Raw genomic sequence first — 17,717 nt, 5'->3', positions numbered from 1 at the left:
ATTATCGAACAGTCAGTGTGAACCATTGACAGAATCCTCAGGCTATTTGTTCGAGAACTGCATTGACCGATTAGGTATAGTGTGGTTTGTTGCCTCAGGCACGACCACAAATAGCCTGAGCTTGCTGAGGTAAACTATTTGTTCGAGGAGTGCATGTGACTTACCGATTAGGTATAGTCCCACTCCGGTGCCTTGGCACGACCACAAATGGCCTGAGCTTGCTGAGGTAAACAATAGATATCTCCGAGCAAACACAAACCACGTGACCAAACACACACTGAAGTCAGGTGACCTCCATGTGACAGGTACAATCACCCACGTACCTGAGCGGCTGAGCATCAGATTCCGTTCGATGGCCGGCAGCATTAAAAATGTTACCATCAGGATCCCTTTCAAACTCACCCGAGAATATGTTGTCATTGATTTCCGATCCCATGCTTCCCTTGCGAAATGTATGGGCCCGGAGCAGACATGTCGGAAATCCGCGGCTATTACTTAGTCACTGCACCTTGTAAATTACATAAGATTGCATAAGCCTGGGTATATATACCCGTCAGGCCGTCAAGGTAAACTATGTACTTCTGACCGAATACAAGCATCTCACTGCCTCTGAACAGGTATCCTATTGTTTCCGTGATTGATTGACACACCAAAACGATCAACATTCAACAAGACACTACTTACCGGCTGGGCTGCCCGTTCCTCTCAAAGGGCGTCCGCCGGGTACAACTAGAACAACCGCGTCTCCCTGGTTGCCCAATATCCAGGACCAAGTAGGTCCCAGGAGGACTTGGCACTTGCTGGTTGGACAGCGCCCGCACCCAGTCCCAATACGATAAAGTTGAAGTAAAATGTATCTTGCCGTGGGCTTCCACCCCGGTCGTTTTCTCCAAACTCTACTATAGTAGCCCATTTCATATTACAAGGACCCTCTGAATGGTACATTTATCGCGAGGGAGACACGGTCTGATGATCTACACTCTTTCAATCGAAATGGCTGCGGCAAAAGATATGCTGGGTGAGTAATTCCCTGAGTATACCCAGCATCTTTGGGATATAGAGTGGTGAGACTATCTGCTCCGTGGAGGCGCTCGATGATGGCGAACATAACGAGGACAGGATCAAGCCCTAGCTAATTGGCAGTCATACTGAGTACCATGGAAAACACTATTATTTGAGGAATTACTTTACTGCGGCTGGTTACAATTCCATAGAGCTAATGTGATCATTGCTTGGAGTGACGTAGTTGTGATGCGGGATCACCATAGAAAGTTATCAGTCAGACTTCTACATAACTTACTTCCGTAGTTGTAAATTCTCTGTCAAACATTTGTCGATTTCATTCATAACTTTGGCGGGCACTTTTCAATTCATCATGTCATCTCAAGCTGGCCAGCAAGGCAAATTCGAGCCTATCGCCAAGGCTCAAGCTCAGGATCAACCTGGGTATGTCCTGATCCGATGCAGTCCAACTCTCTAACCTCTCCCAGAAAGGAGACCCACATGCAGCCGAAAAGTGAACCTACTGCTCTTGAAGGTGAGGGCGGCTTTGTTGAGTACGCTGCTGCGGGAAAGCTCAAGGGAAACAAGATATTGATCACTGGTGGAGAGTGAGTGTTTTATCGTTGCAATTGAATCATGGCTTATACTCGCAGTTCTGGAATTGGTCGTTCCGTTGCAGTATTGTTTGCTCGGGAGGGATCGGATGTCACGATTGTATTCCTCCCTGAGGAAAAGGATGATGCTCAAGAGACCAAGAAGCTGGTGGAAAAGGAAGGAAGGGAATGTCTACTTGTTCCAGGGAACCTGATGGACAATGCTACCTGCAAAGAAGCCGTGCAGAAGCATGTTGATAAGTGGGCCATCCAAATCCTTTTGGAATTTAGGAAGATTCCACGAAAGACGCTAACTTCATCTCAGATTTGGCAAGCTCCATGTTCTTGTGAACAATGCATCAAAGCAGATCATGTGCCCTGATTTTGCTGATATCGATTTGGACAATGTCGAGAGCACATTCCGAAGCAACATCCTCCAAATGTTCGCGATAACGAAGTATGCTCTTCCTCATATGCCAAAAGGCTCCAGGTACGTTCGACTCTTTTACCAGTATGAGCCAGTCAGTATTCGCGATGCTTTGGAAAGCACTCGTCGATTTTCAGTCGTCCTATTCTTCTCTGCGGCTGGATTCAGCGACTGTGGCACTTAAATCGTTCGGTTCATCTATCATGTCCACATTGGCGAGATTCATTCACTCAAACCCTCCGCTAATCAATATTAGCATCATCAACACAAGCTCCACTGTTGCCTTTCGTGGAACTGCTTCTATGGTTGACTATGCTGCCACTAAGGGCGCGATTGTCTCGTTCACTCGGGCTTTAGCAGTACAGCTAGTCAAAAAGGGCATTCGGGTCAATTGTGTGGCTCCGGGTCCAGTACACACCCCAATCCAAGTCGCCTCCCGTCCTGCCGAACAAATGGAAGGATTTGGGGAGGAATCCCGTATTGGTCGACCGGGACAACCAAGCGAGATCGCTCCGAGCTTCGTCTTTTTGGCCAGCAAGGACGCCGAACTCTATTATGGCCAGGTGCTACATGCATATCCACTAGGAGATTGAGAGGGGCGTTATAGCAGGGCCAGATTCGAATTACAGTATCTTCATAGAGAATCTAGCTGATTCCAACCCGGTTGACATGCTCTTCCAAACTTTCAGAACTGCGCCGCCAGAAACTGAGGATTTCCAGAATGGTCTCAGACCTTGTTCCATGCTACGGGCTCGGAAATTACTCCAAATCGGTTCGCGAAAACTTGAATGAATAGGATATAACTGAGGAAACAGCGAAGTCTGGTAGTAAGATAGCTGATATGTGTGCAAGGCTTGAGAAGACCATCCGGACATTCCAGATACAAGTTCATAGAGTTACAGGTCGGTAGATCCCACTTGCGTTGCCAAATCGTGCAAGGTAAACACCTAGGCTCTGCATAAGCTTGTCCACCTATGACCATACTATGACGTCAAACGCGAACCTGCATACCAGGACTCAAAATGAGCTTTAGATTCCACTATCACAATTTGACAAGACTCCACTGTGACCTTTATACCCTATTACCTGCATTTCAAAAGCTGGACATTTGTCAACGAACCGTGTGTTGAGAATGATCCACATTTCATTGTGATATCAACAACTCACCAAGTTTCAGAACCTGGCATCCGAGGCCAAATTATTTCGATTTCACCTCCATTCAAAGTCAGAGTTTGTTCATGCTTAGAGAAATTCTCTTGAGTCATATTCAACACTAAACTACAAAACATCGACTGTTGTGAAGAAGAAACCATGCCTGTGGAGGTTGTTAAACGTCCAAATCCTGAGCCGCTACCATCTCATCTCCCTGAGGGCGTCCAGGAACTTGCTATCATAATCGAGAAACCAGACCTGCCCGAAGATGCAAGAGTCGGACTGGAGAACTTCCGAGCGGCCGCTTGTTTCATTGCGGCTGCTATGATATTTCTGAAGGATAATGTGCTCCTAGAACAAGAACTACAATTCGACCACGTCAAACCACGCCTTCTAGGGCATTGGGGAACATGTCCAGGACTGATTCTTGTTCACGCTCATTTGAACTTCCTCATTCGAAAACATGATCTTCAAATGATCTATGTGGTCGGTCCAGGACATGGTGCGCCGGCCATGCTTGCTACCCTGTGGCTTGAAGGGTCAATATCAAGGTTCTATCCAGAATACAGTCTAGACAAGAGAGGTCTGCACAATCTTATTTCTCGATTTTCAGTCACTGGAGGATTTCCCAGCCATATCAATGCAGAAACACCGGGCGCGATTCATGAAGGAGGAGAGCTGGGGTATGCTTTGTCGGTTTCTTTTGGAGCAGTCATGGACAAGCCCGACCTCATCGTTGCGTGCGTGATTGGGGATGGAGAAGCCGAAACAGGACCGACTGCAACGGCATGGCATGGCTACAAGTATATCGACCCAAAAGAGTCCGGAGCAGTCCTTCCTATCCTTCATGTCAATGGTTTCAAAATCAGTGAGCGTACCATCTTTGGTTGCATGGACAAGAAAGAGCTGGCCGCACTTTTCTCCGGGTACGGTTACCAGGTTCGATTCGTTGAGAATCTCGACCGCATCGACGAAGACATGGCGGCTTCCATGGAATGGGCGTTGACCGAGATTCGAAAGATCCAGTCGGCGGCACGCAATGACAAACCCATCACTAAACCCAGGTGGCCCCTCCTCATCATGCGAACACCGAAAGGGTGGTCAGGCCCAAAAGAAGTGGATGGAAAAATCATCGAAGGGTCATTCCACTCCCATCAAGTGCCTCTTGCAAAAGCCAAGACGGATGAAGGGCATCTCCAGACTCTGAAAGATTGGCTTTCCAGCTACGATGTACATCAGAAATTGCCTGAAGGCAAGCCATCGGACAGCATTCTCCGCATCATCCCGGAAGATAGCAAAAAGTTAGGCCAGGTCAAGGAGTCCTTCAACAGTTTGGAGGAGCTTAAGGTGCCAGATTGGAGAGACGATGGCAGTGAGAAAGGGAGCGAGATGAGTGCCATGCAGGCTGTGGGACAGTATATGAGTCGAATCTTCCAAGCGAATCCACACTCGATCCGGCTTCTTTGTCCTGACGAACTTGAAAGCAACAAAATCACTCCCGTCTTTGACGTTACGAACCGAAACTTCCAGTGGGATCAGTTCTCGAATAACCGAGGGGGTCGAGTCATTGAAGTCCTTTCGGAACACAACTGCCAGGGTTTTCTCCAGGGCTATACATTGACGGGACGTTGCGGAATTTTTGCTTCATATGAAAGTTTTCTCGGGATTGTTCACACCATGATGGTGCAGTATGCCAAATTCATCAAGATCGCTCAAGAGGTGGAATGGCGTGGGGATGTCCACTCCATTAATTACATCGAGACCAGTACGTGGACTAGGCAGGAACACAATGGGTTTTCTCATCAGAACCCTTCCTTCATTGGTGCCGTACTGAACCTGAAGCCCAGTGCTGCCCGAGTATTTCTTCCACCGGATGCGAATTGTTTCCTGAGCACTTTGCGTTACTGCCTCCGGTCTAAGAACTACGTCAATCTGATGGTGGGATCGAAGCAGCCGTCACCCGTCTTCCTGACACCCGATGAAGCGGACGAACATTGTCGCATCGGAGCAGGAGTCTGGAAATTTGCGAGCACCGATGACGGACTCAACCCTGACGTCATTCTGGTTGGTATTGGAACGGAGGTCACATTCGAAGTTGTCAAGGCCGCCGAATTGCTTCGAGATCTCGAGCCAAGTCTTCGGGTACGCGTTGTCAATGTTACCGACCTCATGGTGCTTGGAACGGAAGGTGTCCACCCGCACTCCCTCACGAATGAAGTCTTCGACGCTTTGTTTCCACCGAACCGGCCGGTACATATCAACTATCACGGATACGCTGTGGAACTTCGAGGATTGTTGTTCGGCAGGTCTCGGTTGGATCGAGTTACGATCGAGAGTTATCGAGAAGAAGGGAGTACGACGACTCCATTCGACATGCTGCTTCTCAACAATGTCAGCAGATATGATGTGGCGCGTTACGCGCTTGAAGGCGGTGCCAAAACTAATGAAAAGGTGAAGCTGGACTTGGCGAAACATTTGAAGTACATCAAGGACAGAGTGAAGGAAGCGAAGGATTTCCTTCTCGAACATGGGAAAGGTAAGGAGTCAACCTACGCACAGGGATACGTCCTAACAGAATGATAGATCCTGATTCAATGTACGATATGCCGCAACTTGCAGGACTGACGACAAAGTGAGATGGTGTTTGGCCCCAGCAAGGGATCTAACCATGCGGCTGAACGGAGTTTCTGTTTTCCAGATCAGCGGCAATTGATGAGGGATGACCAGAGCTAAGTAGAAACTTCGCCTACAGCACGGCTCATAGCCTGGTTGATATCGACTCGAGTTAGATGGGGGAAAGTGGTTTTTGAGTCCGATGACAAGCGCTTGATTGGGTTCAAAGCTAGAAGCCGAGGACTCTGGGTTGCGGACGACATGGTAATAGCCAAGCCCGATCTCGTTCTATTTGAGTCAATTGCCGTCCTTGATCTGTATTCGTACCTGCAGTAGACAACCCATTGGACACAATTGAACTATGAACTAAATTCGAGAATGGAAAGGACTTCTTACTAGTAGGTGATCTGACAGCCAACAGAGTTGTAGCCCCATTATTTGAGGCAGATCCTGCTGGACTGAGCTCTAGATGCGCTCGTGCGCAACGCTGCCCTTGACGGAGTCCTTGTATGGTTTATAAATGTCTTTGACATCAAGCGTCTCCGCCATTTGCCGAACAAATACTTCAGCAGCTTCCGAAACGGTGATGTGCTCCACCCCTTCCGTGGCAAAACTGGTAGTAAGCCTTCCATCGAGTCCACATGCGACGATTCGTCGAAACCACCATAAATCCGTATTGACATTCAAGCCAATGCCATGGCTAGTAATGTTTCGGCGCATATGGACCCCCAAGGCAGCAATTTTCTTTTGTCCAACGGTCCCTTCGGTCCGCGAATGACCTTTTGTCCAAACTCCGGTGTGCTCGGTTCTTTCGGTTTCGATTCCAAAATTTCGACAGGTCTTGATGATAACCCCTTCCAATTTACAGACATAATCTCGGGGACTCGTGCCTTTTCCATGGGACTTCAAATCCAGGATAGGATAAGCAACTAGCTGTCCAGGTCCATGGAATGTGGTCTGACCTCCTCTTGAAGCCTCACGGAACTCTGCTTTCCCTCCAGCTTTGAGATACTCCATCTGCTCCGGCCTGACCTTTCCAATCTCTCGACGACCGCAGGTGTATACTGGATGGAATTCGGCGGTGAGGATGGTCGCGTCTGGTAGCGGGTACTTCGATGGGTCGGCTTTGTGAGCGTGGAATCGATCTAGAAGTCGTGTCTGGAGCTCCGCGGCACAAGTATATCGCGTCAATCCCGCCAGATGAATATGGGCAAGCCGCATGACGCCGAAACACACAGCGAACGCGCCTGAAGATATGGGCAATCACGTTGTGAAGAGGATAGAAGTACAGAGAAACATGCTCTCAAATGTGAACTTCAAGCAATTCGAAGCAGTTGATAGGGCAACCATGTCAGAGGATATCCTCTTCGTCGTCGTCGTCGTCGTTGAAGTGTACAACCTAGAACTCTTTTTAATTCGCGTAATTGCTATGGTTTGGTTCTGATTTGTTCGTATTATGATGATGATTGATGATTCAAATCTACACTAATTAACAGGACAGAAGTCTGTGCAGGGTCGTCAACCACGTGATTTCACTACCACGACCAACCCCATTGTGAGATACGCTCAAATTCGCAGAGAAAGCGATTAGTATATACTTTTTTTATTGTCTAATTGCGAGTAGCCTAGTATTTCGTATGCCAGCCCTTTGCCTTGATCACCGCTTGTAAACGTTGCGGAATTGAGTCGATTAGCTGGCGAATCGTTTCCTGGGGGATCGCCCACCACGCCTCCTTCAAGGCCCTATTCATCGCCTCCCGTGCCTCGTCCGATGCCCCCATCTGCATCAGTTCGGGGTGGAGCTCCTTGATCATCGTTTTCAATAGATGCCACATGTGTTCTATAGTGTTAAGGTCCGGAGAATTGGCTGGCCAATCAAACACCCAGATGCCGTGATTCTCCAGCCATTCCTGGGTGATTTTTGCCGTGTGGATCTTTGCGTTATCCTGGATAACAATATCCCGGGGTTCGTACGTAGGGAGGAGCCCCTCCTCCAACGCGGCGATGTAGGATTTTGCGGAATAGCCCTGCCTTGGAGAGTCTTCGTCGCGCTCCATGATCACTAGATCTGACCTCCCGTCACGCGAGATTGAGCCCCAGATCATCCGTGAAATGGTCTTGCCAGTGGTCCTAGGCTCGACCATCTTCGGTTCGTACGCCTCGTGATACAGGCGCCATACCCAAACTTGCTTACCACCCGTCCCCCTCTCGTAGGAGATCTCGTCGGTGGCGTGGGCCCGGCAAAAGTCGAATCCAACGAAATCCCGGGCGAATCGGAGGTGTAAGAGTCTCACTGTCGGGAATCTCCAATCGTGAGGCAAACATTGAATTGTTGCTATGAAGGAGGAATCTATCTAAGGTGTGCGAGGCGTTTATCTGTTCTGGTGTTTACAGAGCAAACGGGCCACAAGGCCACAAGGCATCCAGGTCGATAGACCTCTGATCCATCACAATACTATATCACAACATACGTTTAGAGGAAGGAAGAAGAAGAGAACTATGTGGAACGCTTTGATCGAATGAGAACCCTGGGATGCAAGGGGTTTGAAAAGACGGTATACGTTTAGAAGAAGGAAGAAGAAAGGACTGTGCGGAACGCTTTAATCGAATGAGAACCCTGGGATGCAAGGGTTTTAAAAAACTGTTCTAGTATTTTCGTTCGCCCCCTGTACATAACGGCTGAAATGCTGAAATGCTTTACTTATACTCCTTTCGATTCTGCTTTGTTTCAATGTGTCCTTAGCGTAGAGATAACTCAACTTCAATTCCTTATTCTTAAACTTAGTAAGTTTGTCAAAGAGATCGATCGCCATGACAGTCAACGGCACCGATAACTCCAACGCCGGCAACGCAACAGATGATTTTTCCTCCACTACTGCCCCCGAGAATTCTGGAGGACCCAACCCAGGGGTTCGAATCATGACCGGAGGCGGCGGCCTATATCCATCGGGCGGAGGATATTATACTGGCGGCATGGGCTCAAATTACCCAAGTAATGGTGGCTGGGGCAGTGGAATGGGGGGCAACTATCCTTCCTCGAATCCTGGTGTTGATGGCGGTTGGGGGGTACAGAATCAACCTCCCTATCCGAGCAATAGCTGGGGTATTGGATCAAGCGGGACCTTCCCTTCGTCCAACATTGGCTGGGGCGGTGGTGGAGTTGGTGGATTGCCTGGAAGGTATCCTTCGGCTGGTAGTGGCGCCAACGTCAATGGATCGCTGACTGGTGTTTACACTGGCCCATGGTACCAGGAGACAGACGGAAGTTGGAATCCTGCGGGTGACTCGGCGGGACCAAACGGAGAGTGGGCACCGCTTCGACCAGGCACTATCATGCACCCACCGAGTGGAGGATCATACATCTACGGAGGCCATCAAGGGCCATGGAGATCAAACAATGGCCTCGGCGGTGGCGGCCATGGTGGCATCTCATGGCGGAGCGGAGACTTGGGTTTGGATAGCGAAGACAACTAATACGGTGACTTGACCGCTGTTCGCAGTCCTCTTAGGCAGGCTGCTCCTCTCCGGCTCAAGGCTGGAACTATCGCGCTGAAGAGTGACAGAAGACAGTGTCACGCTGCTCATTGACGGGCATCAGAGCAAACGAAGGTGGATATTCTTATTAAAAGAGCATTTGCAGTCACAAGAAAAGTCAATTAGTCTTCTATTTCAATAATCAATGTTTCTGTCATGGGCCCAAATCACGAAGGATTTGGTAAGCTGGTAACGCTGTTGAATTGCTAAAGAGAGAAGGAGAAGATCTCTCTCACTGCGATCTGATATTTACATCTGTGGGCAAACGGTCTACCCATCCCTTCTGCCTTAAGCCGCAAGGCCACAACACACAGACTGGGCGAAGCCCAAGTCTGTCACAAAGCATCGCTTATATTCAGCGTTACCATCAGGGGTCGGTTTATGGCACTAGCGCTCTCCTACTGTAGTGAGCGTGACTACAGTTCGGCTGACCTCGAAAAAGGTTCGGCTGACCTCACGTGACCCATTTCATCACCTAGAAAGTTCATCTAACCAAATTCGGAGGTCAGTTGAGCTTCATCAACAAATCCTATACTAAGATTTAATATATCACTATTGTTAGCTCCTTCGACTGAAGTTTGAAGCGTATCTCGATGTCTTGTCCAATTTATGAGTCAAAGTATATATTCTACTGACGTCGCTGTCTCTTGTGCGGGCTAAGTCCTTTCTAAGCATTTGAAGCCCTCTCTACTGCAGCCCTCTTCGGACGCTGTCTGCGCACATCCTGAGACCTAGAAATAAAATTTTGAGCACCGACTTGTGCAAATCTTTCGGCGTAGAAATCATTCATATCTCCAAAGTGATAATTCTATGCCATTGTTGGAGTGCAGGAAGTATACACTCCCCTTATAGCGAGAGCCATATTCCGTGCTTCTATCAGTTCTATCGGGTCATTTTCCTGCCCCGTCTCTGCCAAAAAATTGATCACTATGCCAAAGTTACTACAGTTATATAGAACAGGCTGAAGCCGTCGACGTTCGATATTAGTAAAGAACTCTTCTAACGACGGAGGTTGCCAAGTAGGCTGTAGAGGGGATCGAGCCATAGGAATAGGCACAGTAACAGAGACTGGTAAAGACGAATAAGATAGAATAGGGGAAGATATAGGGGCAGGTGTAGGGGTCAACGTAGACAGGTTATCTAGTGACGTCTTAATCGGACTCCTCCTATTCAAGTGCTGCACTCTGATTGCCTTTCTCTCGTTACGAATATCGGTAGCAGAGACTCGAGTTTCCGGATCCTCCTTTTGAATTGCATTCAATATCTGTATCGGCCGGGACCCAGCATTTGTCATTGATTCGATTAGGTCTTTTTGAGCCGGTGTACGTCTACGATAGACATTGTGCGTACTAGGGTCGAGTGATCGAGAGTGGTTATGATGCTTATGTTGAACCTCTAGCCTCTACTTGTCGGTATCGTCTAATTGCTTTATCTTGAAGATAACAAGCTTAAAGGGACATCCTGTTGCGCGCGTGCTTGTGTTCAGAATCCTTGCTCTTGACTGATACTTTCTGAATCGATCGCACTGGTAGTAATATCGTGTCTTAATAAAATAGTACTGTGGTGCATAAAGTCAGCTTTCTGCCCCAAATCATCACGAGCGTAGGCACGTGACCTCTGCCTTCCTAGAGCACAGATCATCGAATCCCGACCAGGGCGTTTACTTTTCTACTTTTTCATTGATTTTTAGAAATCGCTAAATCGCTTAAAAACAGCATCTTCGTAACCAGTGCACACTTCCCAAGTAGGAAGTAAAACGATCCCCTCTTCTCGTCTGATCGTCTGATCGTCTGACCGATCTATCTCGTGATATTTTGATCCTAATCCTACGCCATACAACATCCTTGCTCATAGTACTCAGTCTCCGCCTTCCGGGAACTCCTCCACACCCAAGGATGACGATCCGATCACCCGTCGGAGATCCTGTACTATGTCAATACCGCGCGATTGATTCTAATCATATAAACAAACCTCTGCCGTGATATGCTGACTCTCCCTCCTCTGCACATCCCGCTTCCGGAACGCCATCGTCTCGCTCTCCTTCCGGGGTGTCAAATCGTGGAAGTCGAATGGAGCTTCAAACATAATCCCTTTGAGAGATTTGACACGGGAGACCGCAACGTACGTTAGGCCAGGCGCGAACTCCCGCTCCGAAATATCCAGCACAGCCCGTGCTAGGGTCATTCCCTGCGACTTATGTGTTGTGATGGCATAGGCAAGAGTCAGTGGGAACTGTATACGTGAGCACGAATTATTCCCCATATAGAACTCGCGGCGTGATGGGAAGATTGGGACCAAAGCCAGGCCGCCTACATCTACCGTCGGTCCATTATATCGATCAAATTGAACGAGGAGTGTAGACGGGGGATCCTTCTGGATATCAGTACCAGCCCGCCAGCTAATATCACGTACTGTGCCCATCGCACCGTTCACCAGACCCCGTTCGGTCCAGAGATTCTCTGTCAACATGACACGCGTTCCCAACGCCATCGGAATCTCAGAATGGAGGTTTCCTGCCTCGTTGGTCGGAGCTTTCTCTGCCTTCGACCCTCCTTCGTGAATTGCTCGACATATCATGACAGGAGAACGGAGATCGCGTAAACGAATGTAGTTAAACATAGCGACTGGCGCCTTCTTACCGAAGATACGGATAGCGTCCCGGAACGAATCTACCTCTTCAGACAGAAGCATAGCCTGCACTCGTGTACTAAGTAATGTCCAGTCGTCACGAGTTGTAGAGCCCATCCGTAAGTGGTCGAGGGCCTGGCGGAACTGAATCGACTCAACGTCATTGCCCTGCTGCCGAACGACTTCATCAAGCTTGATCGTTCGGTCGAATTGGTGGTAGATATTATGCCCATGCTGCTCATCTAGATTTAGCGCTCTCTTCTGGGTGTAAAGAGCAGTTGCTAAGACTGGAGGAAGCTGGAAGAAGTCGCCACAGAGGAGAATACTAAGACCACCGAAAGACTGGTTTACGCCAGGAAAGATCTCGCGGCAACGACGGTCAATATAGGAGAGCTGGCGAAGGCCGATCATAGACTTTTCGTCGATAATCAGATACCGTACGCCCCGGAAGGTGGCCTGAGCGGCTTGAAGAGCTGCCGGCCGGAGGGGATCGAGAGACCCAACATCTTGAACAGGAAGACGAAAAAGAGTATGTAGGGTCGACGCGGAGAGACTATGAGCTGCGACGCCCGTAGGCGCGGCACGAAGAACTGGATTCGGTAATCCATGCCGTGATGCCTCCTCCTGGAGATGCGAGGAGATGAGCTGAATAATAAAAGACTTCCCTGTGCCTGCCTCGCCATCGACGTTAATCAGGACCTGAGGCCCATCAGTGTATGTCGCGACATAGCGTGCGAAATGGGTCGTCAGGATATCATATGCTATACGTTGCTTCGCGTTCAGCTTTTCAACGGTGTCAGGTGCGAATAGAACAGCTTCATTGACGTGGGGATAGTCGGCCTTCGCAGTAGCCCACCACTCCTTCGTATACGCGTGCTTACCGATGTGAGACGCCCAATCGTACTCACGGTCGAGAGGTCGTTGACCGAGGGCATCCGGATCCTCCAGAACGGTTCTATCGCGACCAGGAAGCTGACCGGCGAGCTCATCCCAGCTCCCCTGGTGATGCTCCTCCTCGTTGGCTCCCTCTTCGAACTCATCCTCGTCCCCAAGAATAATAGGGTCGTAATGATCGACCGGATGGTCATGCCGACCATCTCCACAAGACGCGGAATATGCATCAGAATACGATGTATAGAGGGGACCACGTGGATCAGGTTGGAGGAGGTTATCCATACTGCGGAAGGGGTGATGTAGCATTAGTTTAACGCGATGCCAGTCTTCGCGGGTATCGCCGACCGCTGAATATCGTGGGAAGTAATTCAACGCCCGCTCTTTCCCTTCCCCCCTCTTCCGGATAGAACTAACCTTGGCGAAGTCATAACAACGTAGAAACTCAAGATAGGGAACGTCGTCGAAGGCATCAGGCCGCTGCTTATACTTCTGAAGAGAGGAGAGGCCGCTCTGAATAGAACCATCATCCCGGATCTCGATTCCCTGGGACTGCTCCACCTCCGGGCGACAATCGACGGAAATCACCATACGTGAAGAGACCTTGAGGGGGAGATCAAGAAGGATATGGGAAACCTCTTGCGCCGACCAATCGCGCTCACCAATTAGACGATTCATGATCTTCGTAACGAGCGAAAGGAATGGCCGCCGCGTATGTTCAGGAACGACCGTTAGGAGATGTCTAAGGATATCGTGGAAGGTGGTCGTCTTCTTCTCCGGCTTTGAGCAGTACTTTCCTAAGTAGGCTAATACTGCTCGGCTCCCCGTGCAGGGCGTGATATCTATATTAGCAAGCCATGCGGTGATAAGAGCGGGGCAGAAGTGGTTCAACCGATCATCATTCCGGATACCGCGGTAGTTAAAGAACCTAGGGTTACCTTCCGCCTTCGTAACAACAGGCTCATCCCGAATCGGCCACGGGGCGTAAAAGCGGCACTCCTCCCGGTTAGTGCGTTTGTTTTTGCGGAGGCAATACGCATTAGTGCAATGGTGTTTCTGTACGCGATTGATGATGGCTGATAGATGCGCTAGAGAATTCTCCTGCGTATCGGGACTTAACGCGATAGCACTCCGCTCATCCTCTGGTCGTACACGACGGGAAGGTTCGGGGTTCACCGCCGTGATATGACCGCCCCAGAACCGTGCAAATGTCTCAAGGGCGGCAGGGAGATCCTCCACAGGGATACGATCCAGCTCGCTGTTGGGGCAGGCACGGTCAAGCCAGATGAGGAAGTGTGAGTGCGACGAGCCGCGACCCTGCCATTCGTATCGGCCCCATTGATCGCGGAGGTTGAACTTCGGGCTCAGCACAGTCTTGTACAGAGCTTCCCGACGGTGATGGAAGATGAAGGCGGCGATGTGGGGATAGTCGCGGAGATTGCGGCGAGAAATTGCGATCCGCTCCGCTGGGGTTCCATTACGCCACTCCTCATATTGAGGTAAATGACGCTGTAGATCATCCCAGTGATAATCAGCGGCCGACAGCGTCAAAAAGATATGCGGGGACCCGATCCATTGTACGATAGCTTCAAGCTCCTTACCACACCTGATCCAATATGGCCGTGTGCCACGCAAGGTCCCTGAAAAACGGACGATGGAGTTGAGCAGGGCCTGGGCATCAGGAGAGTCATCCGCAAAGGCGGCACGGATCTCTTCAAGAGATAGATCACCTTGCTCGGGACGTTGACGAACGAAGTAAGATGCACGGGTATTAACCTGTTGCCGGAAGAGAGTGTTAAAAAGGACATACCGTAGGCGGGGATGCTTTGCAAAACGACCATCGTAGAACCTCATCAGATGCTTGATATAGTCACGATAGTCTACCTTCCGGAGACGGGGGTGAACAAAGTCCCCAATACCACAGGGGAAGCAGCTCGGAAACGCCAGGCTTAAAAGAGGCTGAGAGTGGTTAAACTCAGATAGAGGAGTCAATCGAACACTAGGCATCGTAAGATGCACACGTTGACGTTCGGCAGCGGTATCAACATGCTGTCGAAGTTGCTCTATCTCCGTATCGGGCTGGAGGAGGTCCGGGACTGCGGCGACGTATTCGGCCTCTTCTCCCGTATCGTCATCGCCGCCTCCTAAATCCTCTTCATCGGTGGTGTGAACGCCGACCGCTTCCATAACATTATCATCAACAGGAAGCTGCTGTAAGAGGCTATGGTCGACGACGATATCGCGATATCCAGGGTGGTAAGCCTAGAGATAGGTTAGCTACCGACTTAACAACGGCACGGCGAACATACCTTAAGATGGAATAGCCACTGCTCAATGACACTACGGCGAACGCGGTAGTCCCGGCGAAATTGACGCTGCATGCGAGGCTCCTGGTTCCAGTTGGCAGGTCGAAGGATAACGATCTCAAGGTCTCTTAGGAGGAGTGGGAGACGGTTATACACGCGCCCTACATCTCTCATAAAGTTAATGACGTGCCCGGTATAACGGTATTGGAGACCGTTCACTTTCCGAACCTCCGCAGCACAATGCACGCGAGCGATGAGGAGCTCCTCCACCTGAGTAAGATCCGGAAGACCGTAATATGATGGGCCTGGGCCAGGATTTAAGTGGTTCTCGGCGGAATAGAGAGGCGGGAGATCTTTACGCTTTCGGTCGTCAGCTCGGCATCGCTTGCATATGCCACGCACGAGATGCATATCAAACCACCGTTCATCGCATTGGGGGCAGTGCTCCAGCTTCAAATCAGCCATCACCTTATGGAAGTCCTTGACGTATGCCCAATCCTGGTCGGGAAGATTGGTGTCCTGGATGTCGAAATCCGGGGACCGAGGATCGAGGCGAACATCTCCGCGTCGAAGTGCTTCCGTACGATCATCATCTTCCTGTTGACGGGTACGATGGACTCGCTCACCTCTCCGTGTACGATGTTGCCCACCGCCCTCAATTTCAGAGATAGGATTTAGGCGAGGACCACCTTGACTAGGTTGCTGTAGAGGTGATAGACCCCGTTGTCGGAGGAAATCCTCAAACGTCGGTAATGGCTGCGCGGAAGGATCTAGACGATTAGCTGCACGGTGAGCCCGGGACATGGTGGCATAGTCCCTGCGAGCAGCCGCTATATCCCTATCATCCTGGCTATGTATGCCGGCACGGTGAAATATGGAAGCCTCCCGCCTCCAGGACGTGTCGTCATCAGTATCCGCTGATTGCGAGGACGAAGCTGCTTGTAGGGTAGCGGCAGGTCGGAGAGGATGTAGATTTCGGGCGGGAGGATGCGGAGAAGGAGATGGGGCTGCTTGTAGAGGAGCGGCAGGCCGGAGAGGATATAGATGACGGGACTAATCAGGTTAGTTTTAACGGTAACGTATTCGAATCTTCACTGGAAAACCTACATGGTCGGGATCATCCTGACCGTGATCCTGACCGAAACGACACCGCCAGCACCTCTTGACGTGTAGTTTACGACGCTTCGAAGTAAACTCCTTATCAGCTTTCCAGGAGCGACAGGTCGGACATGTACGACCGCCGGGGTCAAGATCCATAAGAGGTAAGAGATAGTAGATGTGGTAAGAGATGGCAGAGGTGGTAGAGATAGTAGATATAATAGATATGGTAAGTGACGTTAGGAAGTGAAAGAGAAGTTGAAGTCACGTGGTTCTGGATGGGGACCAATCAGAATGCAGGAAACGAGCCAATCAGAAGGCTCGTTTGAAAATGAGTTGACCCTATATACGACTTAAATTACTCGCTACGCTCGTGATCAGAATTGTGAGGTTTGCTCCGCTTCAGTACGGAGCCGTAGCTATGCTGTATGCTATGGATCCTAAGAGCATTGTAGGCTTTATCATAGGAATCGTAAAGACAATCTGGAGGGGGAGTAATATCCTCTATATTAGGATAGCAAGAGTATGAATGAATTAAGCGTTGAAGTTGTCCTAGGGGAAGATCCGTGATATACCCTAGGTTTGATTAAGCCACTAATTTCCACTATTTACTAGCGCGGGGGACAAAGCTCCAAGGGGGGACAAAACTCTAAGGGGGGGACAAAACTCCAAGGGGGGGACAAATCTCTAAGGGGGGACAAAACTTCTAAGAGGGGGACAAAACTCCAAGGGGGGGACAAATCTTAGCAGCCTTATTCAAATACGCTTGAAAGTTGAAACTTTTTACTACTATCTAATCCTCGCCCTCCAGGCGCTGCAAAGTCTGCCGCTTGGTTACGATTTCTAACTCTAGCTTTTCGTTCTTTAGAGTTCTTCGTGCGTTACTTAGCTCCTTTTCTTCTATCTCAGCCTCTAGCCTCCGAAGCTCTAGTCTAGCTCTAACGTCTTTAAGCTCTTACTAACGATTAAGAGTATTCTGCCGAAGAGGGATCGTTTATGTAGATGAAGGTCTTTTAAATATGTTATAAAAAGGATTTAAATAGAGTTTAAAATAACTTACTCAGCGCTTGAAAGAGAGTCTTCTCTTAAATTTAATCGAGATCTTTTTGATCTGCCTCTCAAAGAGCTCGATTTTTGTCTACTGCCTCTAGTTAATGATAACAGCGATAAAGCTGTTTCAGATGTATTATCGTCGTCGATGTCTTCATCATCTTCATCTGCTGTGGTAAGGAGAGATTTTTCTTTATTCTCTCGCTTTCGTTCTAAGCACGTTTAGAGTATATTCTTAAGGTGGTTGTTTCGTAAGAGAAAATGCCTACTTTCTCTTCCCATATGATCCTTATAACGAGCAGACATTTGATTGCTTCTTTGGGTGTGGTAGGTTCCATACTTCTCTCGTGCAAAGTATTGATCCACGTCGCGTTGATCTAGCTCTTTTGAACTAAATAATATATTATTATCACATTCTAATAT

General features: G+C 49.3%; 5 protein-coding genes across 5 annotated transcripts; 3 read left to right on the top strand and 2 right to left on the bottom strand.

Annotated features, from left to right (window-relative positions):
• Positions 1–592: 592 nt before the first annotated feature.
• On the bottom strand, positions 593–1,259 carry P152DRAFT_460961 (uncharacterized protein). Its single transcript, XM_033680023.1, has one exon. It carries the CDS (start codon positions 916–918, stop codon positions 730–732), a length of 189 nt encoding a protein of 62 aa, XP_033531489.1. The 5' UTR covers positions 919–1,259; the 3' UTR covers positions 593–729.
• Positions 1,260–1,375: 116 nt separating this feature from the next.
• On the top strand, positions 1,376–2,924 carry P152DRAFT_493550 (NAD(P)-binding protein; the record flags this gene model as incomplete). Its single annotated transcript, XM_033682202.1, has 5 exons — positions 1,376–1,450; positions 1,495–1,610; positions 1,656–1,856; positions 1,921–2,085; positions 2,279–2,924. 5 exons carry the CDS (start codon positions 1,376–1,378, stop codon positions 2,613–2,615), a joined length of 894 nt encoding a protein of 297 aa, XP_033531488.1. The 3' UTR covers positions 2,616–2,924.
• A 169-nt stretch (positions 2,925–3,093) lies between these two features.
• Positions 3,094–6,307, top strand: P152DRAFT_421838 (XFP domain-containing protein). The gene is made up of 2 exons (XM_033677176.1): positions 3,094–5,710; positions 5,758–6,307. The coding sequence occupies exons 1-2, from the start codon at positions 3,334–3,336 to the stop codon at positions 5,808–5,810; spliced, it is 2,430 nt and encodes an 809-aa protein (XP_033531487.1). The 5' UTR covers positions 3,094–3,333; the 3' UTR covers positions 5,811–6,307.
• On the bottom strand, positions 6,032–7,254 carry P152DRAFT_141473 (lipoyltransferase). Its single transcript, XM_033673854.1, has one exon. It carries the CDS (start codon positions 7,006–7,008, stop codon positions 6,253–6,255), a length of 756 nt encoding a protein of 251 aa, XP_033531486.1. The 5' UTR covers positions 7,009–7,254; the 3' UTR covers positions 6,032–6,252.
• A 1,216-nt stretch (positions 7,255–8,470) lies between these two features.
• On the top strand, positions 8,471–9,481 carry P152DRAFT_460957 (uncharacterized protein). The gene has a single exon (XM_033680022.1). The coding sequence runs from the start codon at positions 8,707–8,709 to the stop codon at positions 9,259–9,261; it is 555 nt and encodes a 184-aa protein (XP_033531485.1). The 5' UTR covers positions 8,471–8,706; the 3' UTR covers positions 9,262–9,481.
• The last annotated feature ends 8,236 nt before the right edge of the window (positions 9,482–17,717 follow it).

This window comes from Eremomyces bilateralis, assembly GCF_010015585.1.
Source record: "Eremomyces bilateralis CBS 781.70 unplaced genomic scaffold P152scaffold_21, whole genome shotgun sequence".
In the NCBI taxonomy this organism is placed as follows: Eukaryota; Fungi; Ascomycota; class Dothideomycetes; order Eremomycetales; family Eremomycetaceae; genus Eremomyces; species Eremomyces bilateralis.
The sequence above is the reverse complement of the archived record's forward strand: the minus strand, read 5'-3'. Positions and strand labels throughout refer to the sequence as shown.